This window comes from Amblyomma maculatum, chromosome 5 (genome assembly GCF_055883805.1).
Source record: "Amblyomma maculatum isolate TAMU_Amacu chromosome 5, ASM5588380v1, whole genome shotgun sequence".
Taxonomy (NCBI): Eukaryota; Metazoa; Arthropoda; class Arachnida; order Ixodida; family Ixodidae; genus Amblyomma; species Amblyomma maculatum.
This window is the reverse complement of record NC_139348.1, coordinates 44,550,222-44,563,782: the sequence shown is the minus strand read 5'-3', so window position 1 is coordinate 44,563,782 and position 13,561 is coordinate 44,550,222. Positions and strand designations below refer to the sequence as shown.

Here is a 13,561-nt window from a genome sequence, read left to right as displayed (position 1 = left end):
GGCATCGCATCCCTTTTTTGTTCACCGTCCTCAACCAATGCCTTCACAACGTGATCCTCGGCCTTGACGTTTCAATGGCCCACTCTGGTTTAATCGACTGCTCCAGCGGCCTTCTTAATTTGGACCTACCTGTCTGCTCAGAATATCCTCAATCTACACCCGCCTTCATTCCATCAAGTTTGCTCGCCTGCCCCCTGACTCTGCTGTTTACCTACCTCTGTCACCTTTTCCGCCTGTGCCTGATGGTGACTGTGTTGCTTGCCCTATCAGCGAGGTTTTTCTTGACCGCAACGTCGTTCTCCCTCATCTCATCGTAAGCGTTACCGAGAACAGCACCTACCTTTCTATCCTTTACTTCAGTCTATAGCCCCAAGTTCTCCCGAAAAGAATATCCCTCTCTACCTTGTCCCCTCTCACAGACGGCATCATTTGTGCACTCACTCCTGGCCCACCTTCAAGCATCCTTCAAACACCCGTATTCCCCGCCACAATTACCAACCCTATTTCCGCGATGATTGCCTCTCACCTTAGCCCCGAACACGCTCATGACCGGCGCAGCCTTTTGTTGTCCTTCAACGACATTTATTACCTTCAGTTCAGTTCAGTCGTTCAGTCGTGTCCGACTCTTCGTGACCCTATGGACCTTGTCACGCCACGCTTTCCGGTCTCTCACTATCTTCCTAACATCACATAACTTCATCTGCAGTGCCTCGAGGATGCCATTTAACCATCGCGTTCGCTGCCTGCCCCTTCTCAGGTGACCCTCAACCTTTCCCAACATCAAATCTTTCTCCAGCGACTCCTCTCTTCTCATCAGATGACCAAAGTAGCTGAGCTTTAACTTTAGAATTTGTCCCTCCAATGAGCAGTCAGGGTTTATGGTCGACAATATCGACTGATTGATCTTCTGGCAGTCCAAGGAACTCTCAAGAGTCTTCGCCAGCACCACAATTCAAACGCGTCAATTCTTCGGCGGTCAGCCTTTTTCACAGTCCACCTCTCGCATCCATACATCACAATTGGAAAGACCATAGCACGAGTTATGAAAGCAGGCGTCTCCAAATTTCATACTTTGCTACCGGCTATTTGGGCCAAACATCAGTTGTGACTCACCGCATTGACCCCGGCGATGCAAAACCTGTACATCGGAGGCCTTATCGTGTGTCCCTTTCTGAGCGCCAAGTCATCCAGCAAAAGGTCGACAAGATGTTGGCCAACGTTATCATCGAGCCTTCGAAAAGCCCCTGGGCCTCTCCTGTCGTGCTCGTTAGAAAGAAAGACATTTGGCGCTTTTGCGTGGACTATAGATATATGAACAAGGTTATAAGGAAAAATGTTTACCTTCTTCCGCGAATACACGATTCCTTGGATTGTTTACATCGAGCCCGCAACTTTTCCTCCATCAACCTTCGTTGCGGCTACTGGGGAAACCTCTGTTGACGAAAAAGACTGCGAAAAGACAGGTTTCATCAGGCCCAATGGACTTTACCAATTTAAGGTTAGGCCTTTTGGACTTTGCAACGCCCCTGCCACCATTCAACGGATGATGGACTCTTTACTTCGCGGCTTCAAATGAACGACTTGTCTATGTTACTTTGATGACATGATTGTCTTCTCGCCGTCGCTCTAAAACCACCTTCGTCGCCTTTCTTTCATCTTGGCACTTTTCCGCCGTGCCAGGCTTACATGAACTCAAAGAAGTACAGTTTTGGTCGCCGCGAACTTAAAGTGCTTGGCCATTTGGTGAATGCCACCGGCGTGCAACCCGATCCCGACGAAGTTTGCGCTCTCAGTGGTATTCCCCGTGATGTCCATAGCTTTGTAGGACCGTGCTCTTATTTTCGCCGGTTGCTCCCAAACTTTGCCGCCATTGCTCCTCCTCTCACCAATTTTCTGAAGAAAGGCGTTCCTTTCTCTTGAGGACCAGAGAAGGCTAACGCATTCTCCACCCTCGTCGCTGTTCTCACCAATCCTCCTGTGTTGGCCCATTTAAACCCGTCTGCCCCGACGAAACTTCGCACCGATGCCAGTCGCCCCGGGATTGGTGCCATTCTTGCACAGCGACAACGCTGCCAACATTTCGTGATTGCCTACGCCAGTCGTCTCCTATCATCAGTGGAGCGGAACTACTCTATTACGGAACGGGAGTGCCTAGCTCGCATTTGGGTCATTGGGAAATTCCGACCCTACCTGTTTGGTCGACCCTTCACTGTTATTATCGATAACCACACTTTATGTTGGCTCCCTTCCTTCAAGGATCCTGCTCGCCGCCTCGGACGCTGGGCACTGCACTTGCAGGAGTATACCTTTTCCGTTGTATACAAATCCGGTCGGCTTCTCTAGGATGCAGACTGTCTGTCCCATTATCCTGTCGATCCCCCTTCCCCTACTAACCAAGAGTCGGACCCCTGTGTCTTCTCTATATCCGACTTATCCCACATAGCCGACGAACAGCGCTTGGACCCAACCTAAGTTCTCTTATCAACCGTCTTGGCACAAACAGTCGTGATTTTTCCTTAGCCCTGTTCTTCCTTCATGGAAACACGCTGTGCCGCCGCAAAATGCGACCTGATGGCGCTGAGAACTTGCTGGTCGTTCCCCAAAACATATGCTCTGCCGTTCTCGAACATTTGCATGACGACCCTACAGCTGGTCATCCTGGCCACTCACGCACATACGACCGCGTCCGCTGGCGTTTCTTCTAGCCTGGACTCTGCCGCTCCGTCCAACGTTATGTGGCCGCTTGCGACCTTTGTCAATGCCGGAAACCCCCTGTGCTACCACCCGGACACCTGTAGCCGATTGCTATCCCTACTGAACCGTTTTCTCGTGTTGGCCTTGACCTCCTAGGGCCCTTCCCCGAGTCCTTGTCAGGTAACAAATGGACCGCTGTGGCCACCGATTATGCAACGCGGTACGTGATCACTCGCGCCATTCCAACTAGCTGCGCCACAGACGTTGCTGAAATCCTTTGTAGGACGTCATACTTCACCATGGTGCTCTCCGTCAACTACTAACGACCGTGGCCGCTGTTTCCTTTCCCGAGTTGTTGAGGAAATACTTCGTTCTTGCTCCGTTCCACACGTTCACCACTGCGAATCACCCTCAGACGAACGGCCTCACGCAATGTCTTAACCGCGCACTCTCCGACATACTCGCCATGTATATATCCGACAGTCATCGCGACTGGAATATTAGTCTGCCATTCGTCACCTTTGCATATAGCTTTTCGCGTCATGACACTGCTGGGTACTCTTCAGTCTACCTTCTCTTTGGAAGAGACCTCTTACTGCCCTTCGTAACTTTGCTTCCCGCCGCTGGCCCCGTCACAACCTATGCCCGCGATACCATCACCCGAGCCGAAGCTTCTCGCCAGATTGCTCGTCACAATCTCACCATTTCTCAAGAAGCTCAAAAATGCCCTTACGACGCTCACCACCGCGACGTTCACTATCCTCCCGAACCCCTGCTGTTGGTCTGGTTTCCGTGCCGTCATGTGGGGTTGTGTGAAAACCTTCTGCTCCAATACACAAGTCCTTACCGTGTACTACGCCCAGTGACCAACGTGACCTATGAGACTGCACCGCTCCGCTCAAAGTCACCGACTGCTACACCCACTTCCAAAATCGCACATGTCGTCCGCCTCAAGCCATATTACTCCCCCTCCACGCCGCACGCCTAATACGCATCGCGACATTGTTTTTCTCCGAGGGGTATATAGTGTTACCGGGAAACGCATGACCAAAGTGATGTGCTCACAGACAAAGACGACGACCGAGGAACCCGTTCACGACGAAGCGTTCAGAAAGACGACGACGCTGACAGAGTGGATTCTGCGCGGCTACTGAAGTCTTTGCGTCGAGTTCAATCCATCGCAGCACCAGTTACATTGAGTACATCCCCGTAGCAATATCGCCGGGGCGGCTGAAAAATGGACGCAATTTTAATTTTATCATGTAACGTGACAAGTTGATAGCGAAGCCTTCAGAAAATTTTGTCTTTTTTTTTAAGTATTGTAAATATGCCATGCAGAGACCTTGTTGCATTGAAAGGATCTAACAGAGGAAAAATATGAACTTAATGGTTTGAGAACACCTTACGCTTTATGCTAAATCATCTACAAAACGATGTATAATTCAAACCGCTGCATTTGCTCTCATACACGAAAATTATGTTTTTCAAACTTCAAGACTGCAGTAGAGAATTATGTATAGCGCTGTTTTCGTTTTTGAATATTTTACAAATTAGCTCTCAAACTGTTCAGAAACGTGTAGTGAAGACATTTGGTTCGTCATTTATTGATTCTGTAAGAAAGAAGAATATCGATTCCGCGCTGTGTTTCGCTATATTTTTGATCACTTTTTTGTATTCTCTTGTATTAGTTTTTCATAACGCTCTAATTTAAGAACAGATATTTCGATTAGGAAAAGTTGCAAAAACGTTTCAATTGGTTGAGGATGTTACCAAAACATAAATTCGATAATATACGCAACGAACAAGCATCACAAAAACAAAGCTAACTTAGTGTAATAGAGCACTTATTCTAAATGTTATATCTCTTATTAGTATTTCTTGATAGTATGAACATTCTGTGTAATTAACCTGTAAAATGTCATCTAACAGGCAAAACAACAATTTATGAATGGTTTGTTTCATCTTTGCAGGCCCTAAAGAATGGATCAGCCACAGCCATAAGATATTCCGAACAAATTCGAAAAATGACATTCCGTTGGAGCAGTTCCCCACGAAAGGCAGCCTGCAGCGTAGCTATCAAGGAGCTGTCTACTAAAGGTTACGCACAGGAGCTCAAGATCACGCCTTGCAGATCGAATCCCTTGGAAATGTCGTGCCCGCCAGGTTATCCTCATTCAAAGATTCGGGAAAAATGCCATAGCTACGCCAGCATGGTTGAAGATACAGCCAATTTCAAGGTGTACAGAAATTTCCACTGCGCTATCTGCAACGGACGCTCTGCAGAAACCCTGAGCTGTCATCTCAAGGCCCAACAAGGACCACAGCACACCGTCTTCTCTGCTGCAGGTGTGTCGTACGCAGTGGTGATGGACTTCAGCAATTGGCAGGCCCTGTCGAGCGCACCGGCTGAACACATCTGTAGACGGGAGGAGATCTACGACCCTGTTATAAACCGCTGCGTGTGGTCCGGCTGCCCTGCCAATGTGTGTGTCCAACGGGATGATTGCCAGTGGACACGCCTTGAACGCAACAAGGTGGTCGTGCAAGATGACGGTACTCTTCTGGCAGCGCCTGGCTCTGAGCCGCTGAAGCCAGACCACTGGTACCGCGATGATACCGGCACAGTAATGGCTTGCATGCCAGCACCCGACTATGAAGCAGCCTTGCGGCCAATCGGCTTCGAAGATGTCTTGTCCACTGTACTACTGCTAATTTCGGTGTTGTGCCTTGCGTTACACGTTGGTGCATACGCGCTAATACCCAAACTGCGGACGGGGCCATCAAGACTGGTGCTCTGCCTCGCACTCTCCGTGCTTGTTGCCCAGGGCAGTTTTGTGGCCGGTGGTCTGTTCCTTTCCTCCGGCTCGGCCTTTTGCAGCACGTGCGCGGTCATCTCCCACGGCGCCCACCTTGCAGCTTTCTTCTGGATGAACGTCATGGCAATGGACGTCCAGCGTACTTTTCGTAAGGGTATCAGTGGCAGTTCGCGAGCTGTGAGTGCGTTCTTAAAATACTCAGCGTATGCTTGGTTCTCGCCGGCGATATTAGTGGCTGCTGCGTCAACGCTGCAGTATGTGAATCCAGACTCGCCGTGGAGCCCTTCGTACGGTTCGCCTTTCTGCTGGATCAATCGACCACTCAGTCTTGTGGCTTTTTTTGGCGCTCCCGTGCTGCTCTTGCTACTAGCAAATACCGTTTTCTTTCTCCTGACGGCACGCAGCATTCACCAAACTACCCTACAGGTAGGAAAACGCCTTTCTACCGAGTTAAATATTGCGCGTTACTCCCATAAAACTTTGTAGAAGGTGTCATCCGCATGTTTGTCGCATCATATATTCTGTGAAATTTATATAAAGGATTTTGTATGGAAAATAGTTCGTTGCCGGTAAAAATTAGTGTTCGGACTTCTTTGTTTCTTCATCTATCCCTAAACTAATTAAAATAAAAAACAGGTATGTGTGGTAATTTTTTTCCTGCATTCAAATACAGTTGACGCGGAATAGCATATTGAGGAACAAGATATAACTCAGAAATGATGAGCTCAAAAGTGTCTATAGCCCTTTTCCCCTCTTACAGCTGGTGAATAGTACGTTGATACAAAAAAGATAGTCTTGAGACATTTTCATTTAGCAGTCAGGAGCTGCTACTAGTTTAGAACTATCCTACTATCACTTCATGTATTGCAACACATTTAGGAAAAACTAATGGCAAGTCACAGCAAGTTATTTCGGACATATATTGACAATTGAGCTACATAAAAGGCTTCTCCAGATATTTCTGCGCACTGTAATGTGAGCACAATTTCAATGTAGGCTGTAAAATAAGCATTTTGTTTTGTCTCATTATATAATAAATCCATATAAATTTGTCTCGAATGGATTAGTTTGGAAAATTCATTACTCATTTATTTATTTGAGACAGTCTCAGTCCTGTCAAGGCCAAGATAGGAGTGATATAATGGTATTACAGACCACAAAGCGAGAACACAATAAACAAAGCACAAGCACCGTCCAGTCGGTGCCACATTTTAGCACTTTGAAACAAGGAACTGATCTGTTTGCTACAAACAACCATGCGCAAAATTCCCGATGCAACCAAACAGAGAACAATGTAGAATGGCCATGTTTAGGGCAAATGCAAATCGTATTATATTAGGCACTATACTAAGAATTCAAGACCACCAGCAGAGAACATATCCACACTTGATGCGAGCACTACATGTTCTGGTAGTTTCTTCCAGTCTTTCATTGTGCATAGGAAGAAGGAATGCTGGTAGCAGTGCTTAGAAAACTGTTGTTCGTTTACATACCTGCTATGTTTACCCCGAGTGATACGTGAAGTGGTCTTGCTTATGTATTGTTTCTTATCGATGGGCACTATGTTGATGATGATCTTATAGAAAAGAATCAGTCTTTTTTATTTCCTTCGAAGTTGAAGAGGGCGCAAGTTCGCTAAAGTTTAATGTTCTATGGCGCAGTACAAGCGCTGTTAAAGCGCAAAAAAAAAATAATTTTCTAGTGTTTCCTGATCTTCATAACGTAAAATATCGCAAAAGGGACGTGCGGTATATTCCTTACGTGCATACTGGCGCGAGAGACAAAATCAGAGAAATTCAGAGTCGAGGTCTAAATAGTATAAGCACACTTGCGGCCCCAAGAAAATAATATTTTATTTATTTATGATTTAGAGCCCTCGTTGTGAGCATCATATAGGCAGACGTTCAGGGGGCTGAAACAAACACCTCCATCAAAAATCAAACATAAGGAGCCGAAATTTTATAATGCATCTACTCCTGATTTTAATTAATGTAAAAAAAAAGAGCGCGAAGTATATCCACACGAGATATATGGAGCATGTCGTCAATTTATTCGCTCGGAAACAGAGTGGCAAAACCTAACATTTCTTTACTCGATGACAACTCTTGGCGTGTCAGCGAATCGTCGAAACACCCCAAGAGCACCAGTTCCGGGCTCCTCCACTTCCCTAGGTTTTGGAGCAGTTGAGAGGGGCTTAAAGGTAAAAGAAAACTCGCAGCAGGTTGTTCACAAATGTACAGTGCCGTGCAAATGCTCTTACACTTGCCTCCACTCGCAGACGAAGGTGGCCCGCCACTCGATGTCAAACGGCCGCGTCGGCAGCGCTACGAGTGAGCGCAGCCGATTGGCGCTCTATGTCAAGCTGGCCGTGGTGTTCGGGCTTACGTGGGTGTTCGGCTTCGCGGCTGCCCTCACCGGCCTGCGCGCCCTCTGGTACCCGTTCATCATTCTCTGTGGACTTCAAGGTGCCTTCATATTCCTCGCATTTACCTTCAAGAGGAACGTGCTTGCCATGGTAAGCGACTAATCGAAAATTTCTCAGCAGTATGCTTCACATGGAACAAAAGCATAAAAAACTGAACACACTGAACCCCAGAATATCTAGGCAAACTATGCACGAATGCCTCTATTATGACTGTTGCGTGCCGTTGAGAGGCCGCCGTGTGGCACTGAACAATCGTAACTTCCTGGCAATGCACAGGCGGTGAAATTAAAAACGCAGTCATGAGTGTAAATAATAGCATACTCGAAGAACTTGGGAATGGGTTTACAAATTTTAGGCAATTAGCTATTAGGCTGTTCGTTTGTACAAAACTTTCTATTCAGCCCTCCTAGAAAACAGACCATACGACACTGTAAACAGAGCACCCCTATGGAACATACTAAACGGTGAAGGTATAGGTCATGATTTAAAAAATTTCTTACAGGAAATATACAGGAATAATAAAGTAGATATTACCTGGGAAGGCATAATAATTAGGGGGACTGTCGAGATATGCAAAGGATTAAGAAGGCCTCAATAGAGTATTCTGCGTTTTAATCTGTCGTATATAGATTAGGATTAAAAGTCGCAGATTAGCGCCTCCCGGGTTTAAGTATTCGGACGATATTATACCATCAGCAGATAGTCAGAAAAATTTACAAACTCTAGTTTATTCTTGTGGAGACGAAGCGGACAATCTAGGCTCAGGTTTAGCGCAATAAAGTCGAGTGTGGGGATCCTCAATGGTACAACCGATCAGGTCCTAAATTCGAAGCCCTGACATGCTCAGAAGGACTGAACATAAATACCTCGGTGTATGGATAAACGAAGGACTTGCCTGCACGGAAAAACACGGACAGTGCGCTGTCACAAAATAATGAAAATATGCTGGGATAATGAAACGTAGGAAATTGTGAAGATGCAACAGGTACGAGGTACTCAGGGGTATTTGGAAATGATTATGGCCCCTAAGCATACTTTCGGGAATGAGGTTTTTGAACTAAAGACAGAGAGAGGTAGGTCGATATTAGAAATAAATCAGTGAGCTGTTGTAGGAGCGCGTCAACGGGCGGGATGGCGCTTGCCTCGCTGCTCGACAGATGGCGCACCATGTCAAAGCAGCTTTTTTTCTCTTCTGCGAAAATTGTGCACGCCGCAGAGAGCAGTTTTCCGTCAAATCCGGAAAATCTAAGCAATTACCGATGTTGAATCACTTATCAAGTAAAGTAGACTATATTTTGCTACTTTGTGAACGTTATTGCCGCTCGAATAGTGGAGTTGATTTTGCATAGGATTTTTTAAAACCGGGGCCTCAAATATTCAAGACCCTATATATGTCTCACGTTTCTAGATAGTGCAATAGCAAGAAAAAAAATGTGGAAGCTTAAGCATGCTTTTGTGTCTTGTTACACGAGTGAAAGTTCTTTTAAGCATTCTTTCAGATGGTTTAGCAAGAGTGTATACAGGGTTTGACGGTGTGGATTGGGGGACGCTCAAGCTTGGTTTTAAGAGTGGACGCAATAGCGTCATTGACACCGCCTTTTCATTCTGCGAATGCTTGTGCATTTTTGTTTGTTCTTTTTCTTTTTTAGTGAAAGGAAGGCAGGATGTATGTCTCACTTCTCATTAGACACCTGAACTAGTCTGAGGTACTTATTGCGTCTGCTCGAATTACTTTCGCAAACAGGTCTCCTACTTGACCAACACATTGATCTTAGGTGGAAGCTGATTGATATGACGTCACCCTGAACGGTAGGCAAAATACGGCTGCGTCACAGCTTTGATAAAAAATCTCGTGCGTGTTTCTCCGACAAAGTTCATCTCAATTCGAATTACGACAACGGAGGCTGCGTTGCGGCCGAACGAGGTGTATCCGCATTGCGTAAAATCTTATCAGCCCTCTTAAAGAAACCGCCAGACAAGCGTGGGTGAAATCTACGCTTATCGAGCCCAGCTTGCCATGCTCTTACTAACAACACAGCGCTTCCTATTTTCTTTCAGAAGCGAGCACTGTGTGAATTACATATTACATTTTTTTCCTTACCGCATTTTTCACAGCTGTTGCGCTATCTGGGAAGCTGGGAAAATATGGTTGCGACGTGGCATAGTCTGAGGAGTAGTGAAAATACCTCTGCTACTGCATCAGAACGAACGTATTTGAAACGCTAACCCGTGATCAAGGTATATGAGGGGCCTAATCAACTGCTCCTTGAAGTGAAAACTGGGTGCTTGACAGCGCTCGCCTCCTGTTGCATGCGACTGCCGCTAAGGCAAGCTGCGCACGCGGGATTGGTGCTGGCAGTTCGTTTTGAACCAGCGCAGCTGGCAAAGAAGAAACTCGCATACGCAAAGCGGCCGTGTGAAAAGAGCACACTGTAATAAAACCGCACTGTGCCGCCAGCGAGTAGTTACTCAAACATATTGAAACTCTCGGCTGAACTTTTGTTGTACGCTACAAAACATCATGCTTGTAAAATGGCAGCAGCAGCAGCTAGTCTGCTAGCCATAATTAACTAATCAATGAGCAGTTCAAAAGATTCGAGTTTTCCTTTATGAGTTTAAGACGCGGTATACATGGTGAATGCGGCATGGTCTAAACTCAATTGTCAAAAAGTTCTGTTTGTAGAAATGCTCAGTACGATCCCAGTGTCACGCTTTAGACGTTTACGGCTGTGGAACTCAGGCATGGCAGTATTTCGCAGTTGATATCTGCTTATAACAACTTGTTTCACTTTTATGCATAGTACGTCTTGAGAACTGCTTGGTGGAAATTATTGCTAAAGGACTTATTTCAAGGCTGAAACTCTACAGGGCTTATTTATAATATAAAGCTGTTAGGGCGCCTTCTACAGCCGAGCTAATAAATTGGATGACCTGACAAATATTCATGACTCTAGGGTCTACACACTCTTCAACGGCGTATATTTTCTCCACTATGATGTATCACTTTCAGCCATTCTTGCATAAACGCAAGATTACTCACATTCTTTATTTTATGCATTAGAGTCCTATGTCTGAAAATAAAGCGATGTAGTTTCGTTTCTACAGTTGTGCTTACTTAGGGCCTTTCCAAAGAGGCTCGAAATTAAAATTTACCTTCCTGCAAACTCCTGAGAAATTAAGCCAAAGCTACTCAAAGTAACAAAGCGAATTCGACTTAAACACACACGCGTAGCTCTTAGTCGCTCTGTTTTTCTCCCTACAATAAAAAGCAAAAATAAATATCAACCACGTTGCAAACTGAAGAGCATTTATTTCTGTTGGCAATAGATTTTACTCAGTACTCGAACTCAATGAAAACACTGCATGTCTTCCCTTATCTGCACACAAAAATGACATGTACTCTTAGTCGCGTTACATTTTTTTTATTTAAAACCTGTATTATAGTAGTGATAATAGCCTCAATAACTGCACCCAACTTGAAAGCAGTTGAAATATAACTTATACTTTAATTAATATCTGCCACGCCTGATTCCCTAATTCATGGGCTCGTGACTGTCTGTGGGAAAAATTTTTAAATGTTCGAAATCAGCGAAATGAATAATTTCGCGGCAGACGAAAATTAGCTACTGTTAGGTAGCTACTTTACGCTCTAAGCTGCCGTCTGATAATCACGACATGCTGGACCTTGTATTAATTTACTGACAATATGATGAGAGCTTTGAATCAATAACGTATTCAAATGAATTAGACCATTCCACTTCGATATCCGAACACATCCTGAGAGAAAAAGAGTATAACTTCTACTTCGTACATGTCCGCATTTCCTTTTCTTGTTTACCTGGTTTTGATTGTAATATTAGGTATACGTATTTTGATATATTTGGGCTTATTCGCTTCACTGCTGTGCCTATTATACAGTGCGCCGGGGTTTAGGCTAGAGCATTTGCACATAATAAAACACGATATTCAATAAAGATCAATACCTTAGTAAGCTGTAATCACGTGTAGCCTGTCCAAAACTAGCATAGTGCTCGGTGGTATGTTTGTTGGCGGTTCACTTGGACACATTAGGAAAGCATAAATTTATGCCAGGCAGGCGCCTAGCAGTGTTAGTACACCAGCTGCAGCGAGTACAACCGTCTTCTGTTCGTGCAAACACACATGCTGTCAGCGAAATCGCCAGCAGTATGGCAAAAGGTTGAGTGAAAATTAATTGAAAGTTCTGCTCTTAGAGTATTACTGTTCAAAACTGCACGGAAGGGTTCTACGTTCACAGCGGTCACACCAGGAAAGCGCTCACAGGATCGCGTTTACTACAAACCTGCATCACCAACTCAATCAACAATTGGCACAAATGTGCATTTGTGAGCCTACAAAGCCGTATATTAGAAACCTTCCGTAGTTTAATGCTCTTACCCTGTTCTCACTGCGGGAAGAAGGCAACGGGTGGAGCGCATCACTTGCGACAGCACTGAACCGGTGAAGGTGGTATGTACAAAAAGCATCTTCACATATGCCGTATTCATTGCGACACGCAACGCACGTTCTGCGGCATTCAGCGTGCTTGACCATCAGAAGTCCCACTAAAAGACTGAACACTGCAGTGCGGTTCTTGAAACTGTCAACTAACTGTCCTCACTCACAATAATTCCACCTGGAAACGCACTGAAAACGTATTCCAAATAAGCAGAGTGTTAAAATAAGAAACGCCATTCTTTAGGTATCGGTGTTCATGTGACAAGCCTTTGCGAGAAATCTAGAAGTTCCAGCTCTAATTTTCGCCGGGCGCGAGCAGTATGGCTGTCGATGAAAAAACGCCAAGAAAACCTTGGCGAACGAACTCAGTCTGCGCCACATGTCCTTTAACTTTTTTATTTTCTGGAAAAAAAGGTCAACGTTCGGTATGCTATATTGAACTGCTTTGGCTTTTAGAAATATTCTTATTTTCTCAACGACTATTTCACTAATGATAATTTGCTGTGCGCAAAAATATCACTATATATTTACCAAGGATCCAATAGCATTCTACACTTTTGTGCCAAGTGAACTAAATTCTCGTTGAGGATCCCAGCGTTTACAAATGATTGTCGAGAGATGATACAAGTTAGTCGTCTCTAGGAAAGCTGTGGTTCATCTATGCTTTTGATGTTCTCTTTGCAGGCAAAGGAGAGAATCTCCGGAAGCCGAGATGATCGGGGACGAAGTGTACGCAGCAGGTCGTCTACCCTCAACACGGAGCTCCATTCGACGCTGTCCACGTCTTCATCTGCACGTGCTTCGTTACTGAGAGGTCGGGCCCCACCTGCCCCAGCTTCAAGCCTGAAGGAGACCCAGAAACCATTGCTGCGACGGACGTAAAATATGTTTGGCATACGAATAAACAAGTGGGAATACCTGAGACAGGCGTTCACATAGCTCAACAAATCTGCCTTACAAGCTTTGGCAGGCAAAGCTGCGGCTGTACATGAAAATGGTTATTCAGAAAGGTGGGAAATAATTTTTGAATAGCTTAATTGGTGTATACATATTAGTTTTGTCTCAAGGTTTGTTTTAATAAAAGGGTCAATGTGGGCAATAATTAGGCTAGCTGTTGCGGAGTTGATGGCAAGGCTTCTTGAATGGCAAA

General features: G+C 45.2%; 1 protein-coding gene across 1 annotated transcript in view; it reads left to right on the top strand.

Annotated features, from left to right (window-relative positions):
• LOC146188211 (uncharacterized) overlaps positions 1 to 13,331 on the top strand; it is a 34,848-nt gene extending 21,517 nt beyond the window's left edge. Inside the window, exons 3-5 of the mRNA XM_084603688.1 lie at positions 4,665 to 5,936; positions 7,789 to 8,025; positions 13,096 to 13,331. Of these exons, the coding sequence (XP_084459814.1) occupies positions 4,665 to 5,936; positions 7,789 to 8,025; positions 13,096 to 13,293 (1,707 nt within the window). The 3' untranslated portion in view covers positions 13,294 to 13,331. The remainder of the gene's footprint in view (positions 1 to 4,664; positions 5,937 to 7,788; positions 8,026 to 13,095) is intronic.
• Positions 13,332 to 13,561: the final 230 nt, after the last annotated feature.